At 36.6% G+C, this 13,915-nt stretch overlaps 1 protein-coding gene across 1 annotated transcript in view; it reads right to left on the reverse strand.

The window, feature by feature from the left end:
- Positions 1 to 3,715: 3,715 nt before the first annotated feature.
- Positions 3,716 to 13,915, reverse strand: part of AVL9 (AVL9 cell migration associated) — a 44,246-nt gene continuing 34,046 nt past the window's right edge. The window contains exons 12-16 of the mRNA XM_067291280.1: positions 13,219 to 13,438; positions 11,615 to 11,732; positions 10,604 to 10,657; positions 8,394 to 8,482; positions 3,716 to 7,552 (exon numbers count right to left, since the gene is read on the reverse strand). Of these exons, the coding sequence (XP_067147381.1) occupies positions 7,458 to 7,552; positions 8,394 to 8,482; positions 10,604 to 10,657; positions 11,615 to 11,732; positions 13,219 to 13,438 (576 nt within the window). The 3' untranslated portion in view covers positions 3,716 to 7,457. The remainder of the gene's footprint in view (positions 7,553 to 8,393; positions 8,483 to 10,603; positions 10,658 to 11,614; positions 11,733 to 13,218; positions 13,439 to 13,915) is intronic.

Raw genomic sequence — 13,915 nt, forward strand, 5'->3', positions numbered from 1 at the left:
TTAAAATACAGAAGGTCTACAACACTTCTTGCTAGTTTGCATTTTATTACTTTTTAGAGCATTCTGTTAGGTTGTATAAATCCATGTGGTACCTTACTTAGGGTACTGTTTATAATACAGTGCTGAAAGGTAAGAAAGACTAGTCAAATCTCTGACAGTTCTCCAGTGATTTTTTTTAAAGAAATCCTATCAGTTCACTTATGCAGTTAACAATCACTGCAGTCAATATTCAGCTCCAAAGGAAAAGAGCTGTCAAAGGCTACTGTCACACCTAAGCTCTTTCCTTGTATAAATTGGAAAGGAAACTGCAGGCAAAGTACTGCTATATGCCTGAAAATGGTCACTACCAGCAGATTTAGAGAAATATTTCTGTGGGAACAAAGAAAACAGCTGAAAAAATGCTGTTTTTATTTTATAAATAGAGCAAAGATGATTAAAGCATTCACACAGTTCTAAAATAGTATCTTATGATGAAGCTTCAGTCTAATGTTAGACTACTGTTCAACCTGAGCTTGGCTTTGAAGTGCATTTACATGCAAGTTCAAAGGAATCAGTTTTGTTACCTCCTCAAGCATTGCCATATATGCTAAAAGTGAGCTTGCCTCTTTTCTGGTAGAAATACTTCAAATTTTAAACAATTTCTATTCTTCTCTTCCCTCCCTCCCCCCCCCACTAGAAAAAAAGAAAAGATCTGGCCTCCACTAATGATTTTCAATGCATTCACTTATTTTTTACAGTTAAGGCTACATCCCTAACTGCAAGTTTAATTTCTATTCCAAGGGGAATAAACAGGGGTAGTGAAGTGTGTCCAGCTTTATAGAGAACAGATAGAGGGATACTTAATCTTTGGGAATAATATTTTTAAAGATAATTTTTTTAAAGTATTTTAAAAGCACTACCTGGTACTTTTCTTCACAATATTTCTCCTTTCTCTTCTTAAAGCCTCTGTTAAGACATACCAGCACCTGTTACATTGTTCCTTAGCGCTAACTGCACCTGCAGACAAACAATATCACCACTAAACTCATTACCAGACTAGTGTTCTTCCTCCTCCATTTTCCATTTACAACTACCTTTGGATTGTTTTTCTCTATTTCTGGATCCGCATTAGAGCACGAAAGGAGGCTGGGGTAGGCTTGCTCTCAAAACAAGTTTCTTTCCACTTTTTGCCCACCATTAGCCAGACACAAAGTTTTATTTAAAATATCCCTCCTACAGCACTTGCCAGAAGTACCATTCAGCAAGGCAGGAGCTCTTAGCAAGCTTACAACCTCGAGCAGGAGTATTATTTGGCTGAATAAAGCCCAGAGTTCACACACAGTGCAGGGAGACAGGTTGATTAAAAGTCTGTACATCCTCAGACACCTCCCAAGTTCAGGTGTGAAAGATGTTGCTAAACAGCCCAGGGCAGTAGGTGAGGGGAAGATCTGGGCCAGTACTGAGCCACAGACACTCTGGCACACAGGGGAGGACTAGTGTAGAAGATGGGATGGGCAAGAGCAAAACAGAGCAGTAACTACCTCTGTGTGTGCTTTTCTCCCATTCTACTCTAAAACACATAGATCACACTATAGAAGAGTTGGCTATTCTAATTTGTAAAATGAGACACCTGTGTTTCAGCAATGAAATGGTTTAAGCATTGTGCACACAGCCCAGGACTGAAGTGCTAAAGCATGACTCTTCACCTGAAGTGTTAAGTCACCTAATGTCTTAAAATGGCAAAAGAAATGCATGCAAGCATTCTTAAGCACCTCCACTGAATTAATATGACTGAAGATCTAGTCAAACAGGACAGTAAGGGAAAGCATACTAAGATGATGAAGATGATGTAATGTAGACCTTAAAGTAAATTCAGAGTATGTACTAAATACCAAGGTAAGTCTTCCTGCTGAGATTTTCTTTAAAAAGTGCAAGACGTATTGTACTGCTAGCTAACTCTTAGCGCTGAGCACTTGTTCTTACTGAAGTTAAAAATTTGAGTTTCACAATATAAGTATACACAGACATACGCTTCAGTCAACTTTAAGCACAGCATGAAATATTTCAACACACGTATACACAGTTTATTAATAGCAGCAAAGGCCAGTGACTACAGGCTGTATTAGGCAATATGTTAGAGCTCACTTATTTTTTTGCCACTTTCTGGGATGCCTCTGCTTTTAAAGTTCTCCACTGTGTTTCTATGTGCTTTTCATAAAGTAGCTGAATTTAGAGAGAAGAGATCAATCAAGTTTGCTCAGTCAGTACTTTTAGTCTGTTTCATGTGACATGCAAATGATATTGTTCCCCCCGTCATTTTTAAGACAGAATAACTCTGTGTCTGCCTTCACTTTAGATAACTATTCTTCTTTCAGTCTAAACATGCTTAATTCATTTTCTTCATGCTTGCCTGGTCTAGAAAGCACTGCTACTTTCCTGGTAATCTAGATTCAAACAAGGAAAGAGGATTTAGTAGGTGTTCTCTACTACTGTTGAAGCAAACAATAAATATGCCTTTGTCAATACTGGTCAGTAAATTCAGGCAGGGAAGTAACAAAACAATTTTATTTTCTATCAATTACTTTTGGAATGTAGTATTACAACAGGAGCAGTCTATGATTAAGCAATGATTTTATTTTGAACACACACAGAAGTACTCAACAAGCTAGCTAGACTTCCAAGTCCCATCACAGCAGAGATTAAGCTTTGTACAGATGCTATACAGATGTATCACATCACAGGGAATAAAGTAATCAGAGTAAAATTAAGCATTTTAATGACACTGATAGAAGTAAAACATCCGCAAATTGTTTTACAAGTCCAAACAGTACTTCTAATGTTTGATAAAGAATGGGGTCAAGACCACAAACCTGTCAGAACTAAAGTTCTGTGCCTGTTCTTTTTAAGTCAGTTTCTCTTCCACTATAGTATTAAAGACTCAAAACACCATGAAGCAACTCTCCATAAATCTTTAATCACATTACAGTAATGCAATGTTTCTGCCTTTAATGAATACTCTCCATGTTGCCCTTTTAGATAAAAACTAAATACCTGCAAGAAAGCAAAATTACATCATGTAAATGACACAATGCAAGTTTGTTTTTCAAAGTCTTTAAACAACTACTTGCATATGATCAGAATAGTAGACAAATGCAACATTTTTTTTTCAAAATATAAGCTCTATCTAATTCACATTTGAATATTACACAAGGAGGTTAGTTTGTTCCTACTGGAAAGAGTGATTTAGCAAATCATTCTCAGCTAGTTATGGTGGAAAAATTAGAGTAAGAGTTTTAAAATCTTTAATGTATAGCTCACTATTGCAGAGAGCTAGATACATAGCAATTAATTTACTCAGCATCCTGATTTTGACTAGATGCCACAATCCACATTAGATAAAACTGTATAATTTTAAACTAGATTAAACGTCAAAATAATATGCATTTAAAGTTCCTACTGATGTATGAGAAGTCTATCACCTACCAAAGACTTACCATTTCATAATGAATAGTACCCAATGGGGAATATTCATGGGGGGGGGGGGGGGGAAGGTTACACTACATGATCCACTTGTCATAAATTTGCAAAAGCAACATCCATAGCGAGTTTAAATGGAATACAAGTTTAAAAAAGACTGACCATGCATTACAAGCAGCTACCAGCATTAAAACCAGATACCTACAGTTTCTTCTGTATTAACTTCTTAAAATAAAACATCTTTTTGAGCAGACAGAGCTTTGAACAGGCTGGATGTATTTATTTTCAAGCAGCACAAGAGAAATCAAATACATTACTTGTATTTTCATTTATCAAATAACAGTTTCTATATTTAACAACTGCATTTACACCTTCACTTTCACAATTAAATACTGCCACATTAGTTTCTCTGCTTGGTAATAATTTTTATGGAAGTAAGAAGCTTGTTCAGGCAAAATACTGAATTTAATTACAAAGGTGCTTGAAACAGATGTACAAGGTTAAACAAGTGCAATTTATTAGAACACTGATCTAAAAATGATACTTGTGATATATAACATTTGAGAAAAAACGGTGTCTGGTGTGCACAAGAATTAAGGTTATGACATTAAAATGATTAACAAAAAATGCTGAACATTTTAATCCGATCAAATATTAGGTCATCCATACTTTGTCTTATGGGTTTTTGGGACCTATATCTTGTATTTATGTACACTCAATAGGCAGTTCCCCAAACCCTGGCACATACAAAAAGCAGAAGTCGATGCTTTTCACTCTAGAAAGTCAGGAGAAAGAGGTACTATTGTACTAACAGTAAATCAGTTATAACTGTGCAGTGACAGCCGGAAATACCTTTGCAACATGCATCATGACTGAGGTGTAACAATAATTTCAATGCTTAGCCATCATAGGCAATGTCACCAATTCATTTAGGACTCCATATTCCTTGCAGTGGAGAAATGGATGTCAGGGTCTTTGAAATGGAAGTTCAACTGCATTAATCTTTAAGGATAAGTAATAATACTTGTATTGGAAATTTAAAAACAGAGAGGAGAGGAGAGGAGAGGAAAGTAATAGGCATTTCTCTTGGATTTATCTAGAGAGGTTACAACAATTAAAGTAAGAAGAGAACTATAAGAGCTCTTATTAATCTCAGTGGCTGCATGCCCAACCGTAGCTCAAAGAGCAAGCATATGCATTAATTAAGATCACTTATTATGAAGAACACTTCACCATCCACTGCAACAGTATGAGTTTACATCTCAGCCCAACTTGCTAGCAGAAAGCTGATTCTTAAAAAGATAGAAAACTAATACAAGTTTCTTATTTACCATTTGTTAAATGTAGAATAAAAGGGAAACACTCTTTTTATCAGGTTGCATATGTTTGTCTCTGCAACAGAGACAGCTGGGAGAGTAGGAAAGAGACTGCTGAAAGATCTGTTTAGTCTTCCTGCCTGTTGAAACACTGTGAAACATCATAATAGACTCCCCATACAAAACAGCAAGCAGCTAGGCATCTGCCGAGCACTGCAGAGGGCACCTCACTCTACCTTTCCTCAGATGAATCTGAACAATCCTGACGTTTCCAAAATCCCTGGGCCAGTGAGGGAGTTTGTGGGAGTGAGGGGAATGCAAAGAGCTAACAAATCAGCTATACCACTTTGGGGCAGAGGGGAATTCTACAGAAGGAATTAGAGTGAAGAGGTGACAGAAATAAGGATATTAAAAAGGACCCTGCAAATCCCTGTTACTTTACCATGTACATGTAAATCCCAACTACTTGCCTAGCTCTTGGAACTCACCAGCATGAGCTCTTAAGCCTAGGCTTACCTAGTGTGCCTTAGGTTGCTGAGGTTAGTTTTATAAGTGCTTAAATCCTCCAAGCCGTATTCAGTCTTCACTACAACATGAAGCCTGATCACCTAAAATCCAGCCAGCAGATAATACAAAGTAACTATTTCACAAAAGCAAGTAATTATTTTCTTATCTGCATGCTGAATCAGAATGCTCTAGAATCATCATGACTAATTGCATCCCTATTCCGATTTCACCAGAGCTCTTCCTGCATATCAAGTATTTCTTAGTCTTTAAAAAGATATAAATGTCTATTACAGAGTTGTGGACTAGAACAGAAAAGAGCATCAGTCATTTTAAAAGATACACATATATACACACAGAGACCAAAAGCAACAGTTACACTTCTACAGGTACCTTTTACTTGTATGTCAGAAGCAGTAGATTAGTAGCGCTTTTTAGACGCATTATTTGCCCCTTTCAAGTAAAACTATTTAGACTAGCAGTACACTTTCAGGTTTTCCATGGCTGTTCTATCTGTAGCTTGCCCTGGAAAAATAATGAAGGCTTTAAAATAGATCTTGTGTTTTCAAATTCAAATTGTTTTTTGAAGCAATAAAGCTGAAAATTAAGTTGTTGGATAGGAATTACATGATACAAATTTGGCTTTTCTATTAACTTTTCAAAAGCACCTAAAGAAATTAGAAGTGAATTTCTTAAAACAAGTTGCATTAGGATCTTCCTAGTTACCTCTTGTACAGCTGCTGTATTTTGTGCGAGGAATAGAAGAAATAACTATGACTTGAAATCTTGGCCCCAGAAAAGAGCGTGGCAAAAAGCTGACAGATACCAATGAGGCAATAAACAAAGAATGTCTTTTACTGTATAAAGCTGGAATATTTGCTAATGTAATATAGAAAGCAGTAACAGCTACCACCTGGGGATGTTAGAAGGCATATAGGGGAATACACTTTAAGAAACAGGAAATAATCTGTTTCAGAAGCAGGAAATGTATGAAGTAGAATATGCTTGCAGACAGAAGACACTGTATATATGCACTTATAGATGAAATACAGCATTATGCCACATCTTTTCATATAAACGATTATATTTCTTCACACACAGATATGAACTGGGCTGTTCCAGCTACTCTCTCAATTCTGATGTTCCTTTCCTTATGAAAAAAGTAGTTATCTGAATAGAACATTCCCTGAGTAGACACAGAAAATCTATACAGCCAATTTTCATTTGAAAGAGTCTTCATAACTTTACTGGCAATAAAAGTGTTCAGAGTTGGCTACTGTGCTAGTTTTAGGTAATTTTAATACTTTGTATTTATATGCATGTAGTTACATTTATGGTGTAATTACATCCTAATAGATGATTCTATCCCAATTTGGGAGAACTGGTTTTTTAAATACTTTTTCTGAAGAGGTCTCTCTAACTGGAATCCTACTCATGTCCCAGGGTAAAACACAGCTGAAACATACGTAAAGTTAAGGCAGCCTACTGCGTAACACCAAGAAAATACTGATTTCACAGTCGTCACACAGATTTGCAGACACAAAGAGTTAGAGATAGATTAATCTAACAACTGTATATGGCTACAGAGGAGAAAAAGAAAGAAAAATCTCAAGTCAGCCACAGTGTCACTTTTCACCTGCAAATTAAAATCAGCATGATGCAAGCGAGAAGGCTCCAGCTGCCTTGGAACCTTTTAAGGGTTCCCACCATATACTTTTTGCAGACATGCTCTCAAATCTAACCTGAAAAAGAAATCAGTATTCATACTCTGGTTATTTTTAACAAGAATTCACAAACATTTGGCTATCTGAATTGAAAAATATAGCTAATTTACATAAATATCTTCAACATCCAAGAAAATGTACAAATCTGAAGTTAAACACATTTGGCTTGCAACAAGCCCTGTTTGCTAATGTCTTTATAAAGGCTCAGATTTAAAGAAAAGTAGTCATTTTAAACCAATATGCTGCAAATGCCATCCCATTGCATGGAGACACTCACCATTCTTCTATACTTCTAGTGAAACTGCATGATAACATTCCACATTTGTTTGCAAGCAACATATGCCTCATTTTGGTCCTGGACTGTTAGTTTCCACTCCTATGTTTTGAAGCAGTCTTTTCATAGCTCAGAGAAGCCACTGCACCTGAAATATTCAGCAGCACTGTGCAATAGCATTGCTTAGTCCCCAAGGTTTTGTGTTGACTGCGTAAAAGTGGAAAACCATGACGACATGGCCGATTTTGCACTTGTGAAGGCTCCTCCAACTGACTGACCTGCATTATAAAACAAAAGAAAGAGGATCAATAATTGTCATGTTTTTGTCATCTTGTCATTACTATGCCATAAAACAGCACAATCGGTTGTCTAATTTGGGATTTAAAAATGCAAGTCCACAGTCTGTGTCATAAAACATTCAAAGAACTTGAACATAGTAGGTCAGCAGAAATGGCCTATGTTTTCCTTTGTCCTGGAGGACCTGCTAAGGTTTAGTATAGAAAAGTGCTCCTGGCCAGAGTACACAGCAGCAAAAACAGGAGCAAGACTCCAGTGCAAAGACCAAGCTAAACAGTTTTCAGCAAAGCTACTACAGAGCAGCTATAGGACTCTTCAGCTGGTGGACTCATGTTCTCTCACACTGCAAGGTGACAATCTCCTGAAGGTGCCCCTGTTCAAGTGCAGAAACTGCTCTTCCAGAAAACTGCAGACTATTGCAAAACCTACAGAGACTGACACAAAGTCTTTCAGTGATTTCAGCCAGCTCTGGATAGCTTCAAAGTGATACAAGAGTGAAAACAACTGAATGCAGAAGGCAGCGTGGTGGTCTAAGCATTTATAGAAGACATGAAAAGCTTTTAAGCAAACACCTCCCTTCCCACGTTCCTATCCAGCTCACACTGGAAAAGAAATTAGTTTCTTTGGCCTAACTGCTTCTCTTTCTACTATCATGCAATATACAGGGCCTCAATCAGCAGCTTTGCTTCTCAAAACATTGCTCTATTTTGTATGCATGTTGTAAAGCATACTTCAACTAAAATGAAATATAAGTGAGATATAGGATGCTTCTACAAGATAGATGGTGCCGAGATCCAAGCTGGCTTTCAATAAATTTCTTACCTACAGCTTTTCCTGTTTGTACAACGTTTCGGCTAGTGGAAACCATCACATTTCCAATCTTCTTTCCACGTTCACTATTTTGCACTGAGCTAAACAAAAGGGATGCTGAAGACTGTTAGTCAACTGACATATTATCTCTAATTGTAAATAGACTATCAAGTTAGAAATATTTTATATATATAAAAACATATTTGTAGCATAGGAAATGTATGGGCTTGATTATATATAAAAGCCTATATCAGAAGTATGCATCTCATCCACACAGATCAGTTAGGCATAGAACAAATAAGAGCAAGCAGCAACAGTTCATTCTTATAAAACACACTACTACCTTTCACAAATACTTCTATTTTCTAAATTATAAAATCAAATTAATAGAAATTTTGGAAAGTTTTAGCTCTGATCTGTAAGTCTTCAAGAAGAAATATGTGTTAATGAATAGTCATTCATTTCTCTAAATAGGGTTTACTTTGCATTTTGCTTTTAAGATGTAATTTTTGATCAAGTATAATTTAACTCTCATGCTTTTGTTAAAAAAAAAAGTAAGACGACGACAGACACTACCATCATTTGGAAAGGACTGCACAAAAGCAATCAGCTCTATTGCACAAATGCAATCACTTGAAAATAGTCTCATTTAGTCTTAAATTATAACATTAAAGTTTCAGACTCATTTCATACTCTGAAAACCTATTTATGTAAAACTCGACAACACAGCTATAGAAAAGCATGCCACATTCTCTTCCACCTCACAATTTTCTATGTTAACTTGTTGAATACTTTCAAAATCTTCAGTGTAGATGAAAAGCAGAAAGAACAGAGTACCTCTCAAGAACAAGTTCAGGTACAATTTGCAAAAAAGTAAGTAATTTTGATGAGTATCTGACAGGCAAATTGCTTCTGAGGAATAAAGATACTGTTGTAAAAATATTTTTATTATTAGAGACAGCTACTGATAATTTCACATTTGTTTCAGAATACCAGAAAGTGTTAACATCTCCCCTTTAAAAAAAGGAAGGGGTGGGGGGACACACATTGTAGACATCCCTGCATCTTTCAGATTATTAAATCTTTCTACAAAGGCTACAAACCACAATAATAGTAAGAGCTGCTATCAGCATGTGCCTTTTGAAGGCAATTACCTTGAGATACATCTTGATTTGTTTGCAATTCTCAATCTCCATCACAGAAGTTTAATCTGTCATTGGTCAGCAGAAGCAACAAAAAGATTCAGTGGGCTGAAGTCTGAACCTTTTTATTCCTCAAGCTGCCCTTTTATGTTAGCACGTATTTTAGGTCTACTCAAAGTGTGTAACAGTTTACAGCCAAGGAACATGCAGAATTAGCAGTGCATATGCACTGCTGATTTAACAGGCATCTTATAGAACCAGTCTGCTTAAATGTCTACAATAAGTCAACTATATAGGTGGCACCACCAAATTTCAACAAATCCAGTGACTTTTATTAAAGAATAAATTTCACAGTCAACATAGCTAAGTAAGAGAAAACAACCTATTTTGCTTGATGGCTGAACAAAAGGAAACAGTTAATTGCAACTGTAAGACTGAATTTTGGCTTTAGTTAAGAACTGTACCGCTGCGAGAATAACACGTGCCACTGAAGCCAGTTTTAGACTTGAATATTATAGGTAGGAACTGACAGAACTTAAAGTTCGGGCATAGTTCAGTGCAGCAAGAAGTTACAGAAGATGCATTTTAAACTTCTAAGCTGAAGAATCTGAGCCATAGCCTCAGTACATATACAAATGAACTCCAAGAGAGATTTTTTAGAACAATGCTGCATTAAAAAACAGAGCAAACAAACCAAAACCCCCTCAAACACTAATTTCTCCTAACAACTGGACCCAAAGCCAACACACAGAAAAACACTGATAACAGTTTTAATAGCTTTGATTTAAATGGATTCCTAACAGTTTAAAAATAAATATATAAAAGCCTTATAATTGCAATGCAAAAATCAGGGCTCTATTGTGTAAAGACTAACAAAACAGTGTATTAGCACTATTTCCCCCTATTTTGTGCAAACCATCCATCTTTATATGTGGTGAAGTTTTGCAGGAGAACTTTGAATACAGTTTCATCTACTTGGGTGATTCAAATTGTTATTTTGTTTAGCTCTCCATAGAAAGAGTTACAGTTATTAATATCTGACTTTTTTTTCCAGTACATATTGAAATACTATATACTTACTGTGACAATCTTAACTTAACATCTGATACAGAGTATTGTCCCTGGAATGGATGGCTGGAAGAGGGGAAAGAAACCAAAAAAATACATTTATTTATTTTTTCAAGATGAATCCATATTACAACAACTGAAATCACTGGTTACATTCTTCTCTGCTGTTTTTTTTAAAAAAAGTCTATTATAGATGTAGTACTATATCACTTTATAGTAGGCTAGATCCAGTGACTATTCAACCTTAGATTTCTTATGAACCACCTGTAAGGTGCTTTCTATTTATAAACCAGATATAAACAATCTTCTTTTCACATTAAGGCAGACACACACCTCCTTCTAACAAGACAAGAGCGTGAAAAAGTGATCCCTTAAGTAGGCCAAAAGAGCTTTGCAGGTGTAAAGAAAAACAACCTTCCTCTCCAGACTATGGCAGCTGCCAAAGCAAGAGCAAAACCATACAAGCCTCCCTGCAGTAAAATAGTAATCCATGCTAAACAAAGCACATGTGGAGCCTACAGTGTCACTAAGCCTGGCATGATCTGATATTAGAGCACAAATAAGCATAAAACAATCCAAAGTATAAAAGATGAAATATAAATCAGCCAGCTCCCCTCCATCCCCATCAGTGACAACCTTGGACACAGCTAGTCCCTGGACACCTGGAAGCAATCAAAAGAAAGAAAAAAAAAAAAAGCAGAACCATGTGAGGGCAATTCCTGAGGAATGACAATAAACTCTACAGCAGGGGACAGCCAACTATCAAGTTGCTCAAGTTTCACATCTCCTGACTCTGGATAGTTTTCTTCATAAAACTATATCCCAGAAATACAGTAAGGTATTAAAGAACAGAAATATTCTGCTTCTGTAGGCTCAGAATCCTTTCAGCATAGGGCTGCAAAAGTTTCATCCTCAAGGGCTTTCTAAGAGGAACGAGGGGAAAGCTGCAGTTCTACAGAATGGTGTGCCTGACTCTGCATGCTAGGCACTCTCTGTGCTAAGAGCTAAAAATTGGTTCCTTACCTCGAATTTACCTCTGCAAGAGCTGGATGCTTGTTGCTGTTCCATACTCTGTAGTTGTGTGTATTTTTCCAGGCTGCTACAAATGCTGTTCCAAAGTCTGACAAAGTCTTTTCATTGTCTGATAAATTAAAATAAAGATGAGTGAATCTGTAGCAATTTGTTAGAGATGTAATAAAAGAAAAGTGAAGGCTTTTTTTTCCCTTTTAAAAGAAAAACTAAAATTTTACAGGTTCTTGACAAATCAAAGTCAAGTCAAATTCCAGTACGATGAACCTGACACTTCACAGATGTTATATTATATTCATTTTAAAAAGTGTCCCAAATATACAGAGCCAGGACAAAACACAAAAACCAGACACAATTACACAATTTATGTTGCCGGGGGGGGTTTTGTCTTTTTTTCATGAAAACACTAACAGGACAGATTTTATAAAAAGCTTTTCATAATGCTTAAGATTAAACAATATTTTTCTTATTTTTAATTTATTTATAAAGCTCTGAGGAGTGCAACTGGGGAGAGGGAAAAAAAAAAAAGTCATCCAAACAGAGCCCTCTTGACTTGTTCTGTGGGCAAGGATGGGCAAGAGAGAAAGAAAGGCCACACAGCAACCAGGAACAGAAACATTACTTGCACTGGTCTTGGTGAGATGCACTAGGCTTTGCTGTACTATGCTATTACACATTCATATTTAGTAAACCTCAGATTGATTCCAAAACTGAAGTATCAGCTACTGTAGAATAAACTTATAACAACATCCCCTTTAAAATAAAATACATAAGAACATAGGAAATCAGAACCAGAGGTGAAGCAGCATGAGTTTCAATACAAGCCTGATACTTCATATCAAGCATGCAATCATCTTAAAATAATAATGCTGTTCAACAAAACTTAGCCTCTTCTAGATCTCAAAGTGTAGTTCTCAATCCCATGCTCTCTCACAAATACCATGAAATGGGTACTGAATTAGTTCACAATCAATAACAGGAAAATAAGCATGAAGAGGATGAGGTTAAGAGGATCAGTGTGGGGCAAATGAAACATTTTCCAGAAATAAACCACTGATTCTTTTAGTTACATTCATGCAGGAAAGACTGGAACATAGGGAATTCCCTCTGAACCAAGGCAGAAATGCTTAAGCTCCAGAAAACAGAAGCTTGTAAAGCCTATAGCTGACACTTTTCACTTAATTAAGTCCTATTTAAGACTACGGCAGGAAGGGAGAAGAGATGGGTCAGACCACCAAGACTCTCTGAGGACAGCCACTAACTTCATTCCTCCTTGGATCCAGTTAGTTCCCCAAACTGAACTTCAGGTGGCAACAGAGTCTGTAGAATATTCTAAGTTTGTAAAATCTCTCACTATACAGGGTTGCAAGTTCTTATGAGGGAAAGCTTAATTAAATCAAGGAGATTTTGTTGTCCTTGGCTATCCTTGTTATTCCTTGAGAAGTTTATTTACTAAATTCTTACTCTGCAGCCTTAAAGGCTATTTCTTCTTTGACCAGCTCCTCCTCCTTAGCAGCAGGCCAAGCATGTACAGCAACAGGGCAAATGCTTATTACACCCATGTTCATCTCGGCCCCCAGAAAAGGCATGCAGTGTACCTGGTTGTAGCACAGCAGCAAGTAGTGCATGAAGATAAGCAGTAAACTGAGCCCTGATCCACTCATCTCCTCCTTCCCAACCAGTGCCATCAAGGAACACATCATCTCTGTTTTCAGTCACATGCTTCACCAAGTAATCTGCAAATCTTAGGTCAGCAGTTGTAGGGTTCAGGATCTTACGGAGTTCTGGATCATGGATTTGTACATGAGCATCTTCTATCTGTTTGAAATAATTCCAAGGGTAAAAGTGGATCCAAATGAAATTGCTTATATATATAATGCCATGTACTATTACTGTCAAACAACTACCTAAATCTAAACACAGTCACACCAGTATCAAGAACAAACAAATAACCAAATAAATCACGTGCAAGCTATTCTCAGAATGACATATATCGCTGATAAAACCAGAACCTGATGATCTTCCTGGCACAGAGTAAAAGCTGCTTATTTCACAGTATTTGGCAGGGAAGTTTGGTGTTCACATGTATTTTCTTTGATTTTCTCTGTGATTACTGTGTTAATTTATCCACTATATTAAGTTGGTTACATATATTTAACTATGTTATGTTACCAAATGCTAATGATCTACTTGTGACTATTTGCTAGAACAGACGCAGTGCTTTTTTAGGTACTCCTCCCCCCCCCCCCTTTTTCCTTTTTAATCTGTTGACTAAATCAGAAGGAAGTCAGCGTT

This window comes from Apteryx mantelli, chromosome 2 (genome assembly GCF_036417845.1).
Source record: "Apteryx mantelli isolate bAptMan1 chromosome 2, bAptMan1.hap1, whole genome shotgun sequence".
NCBI classification, from domain to species: Eukaryota; Metazoa; Chordata; class Aves; order Apterygiformes; family Apterygidae; genus Apteryx; species Apteryx mantelli.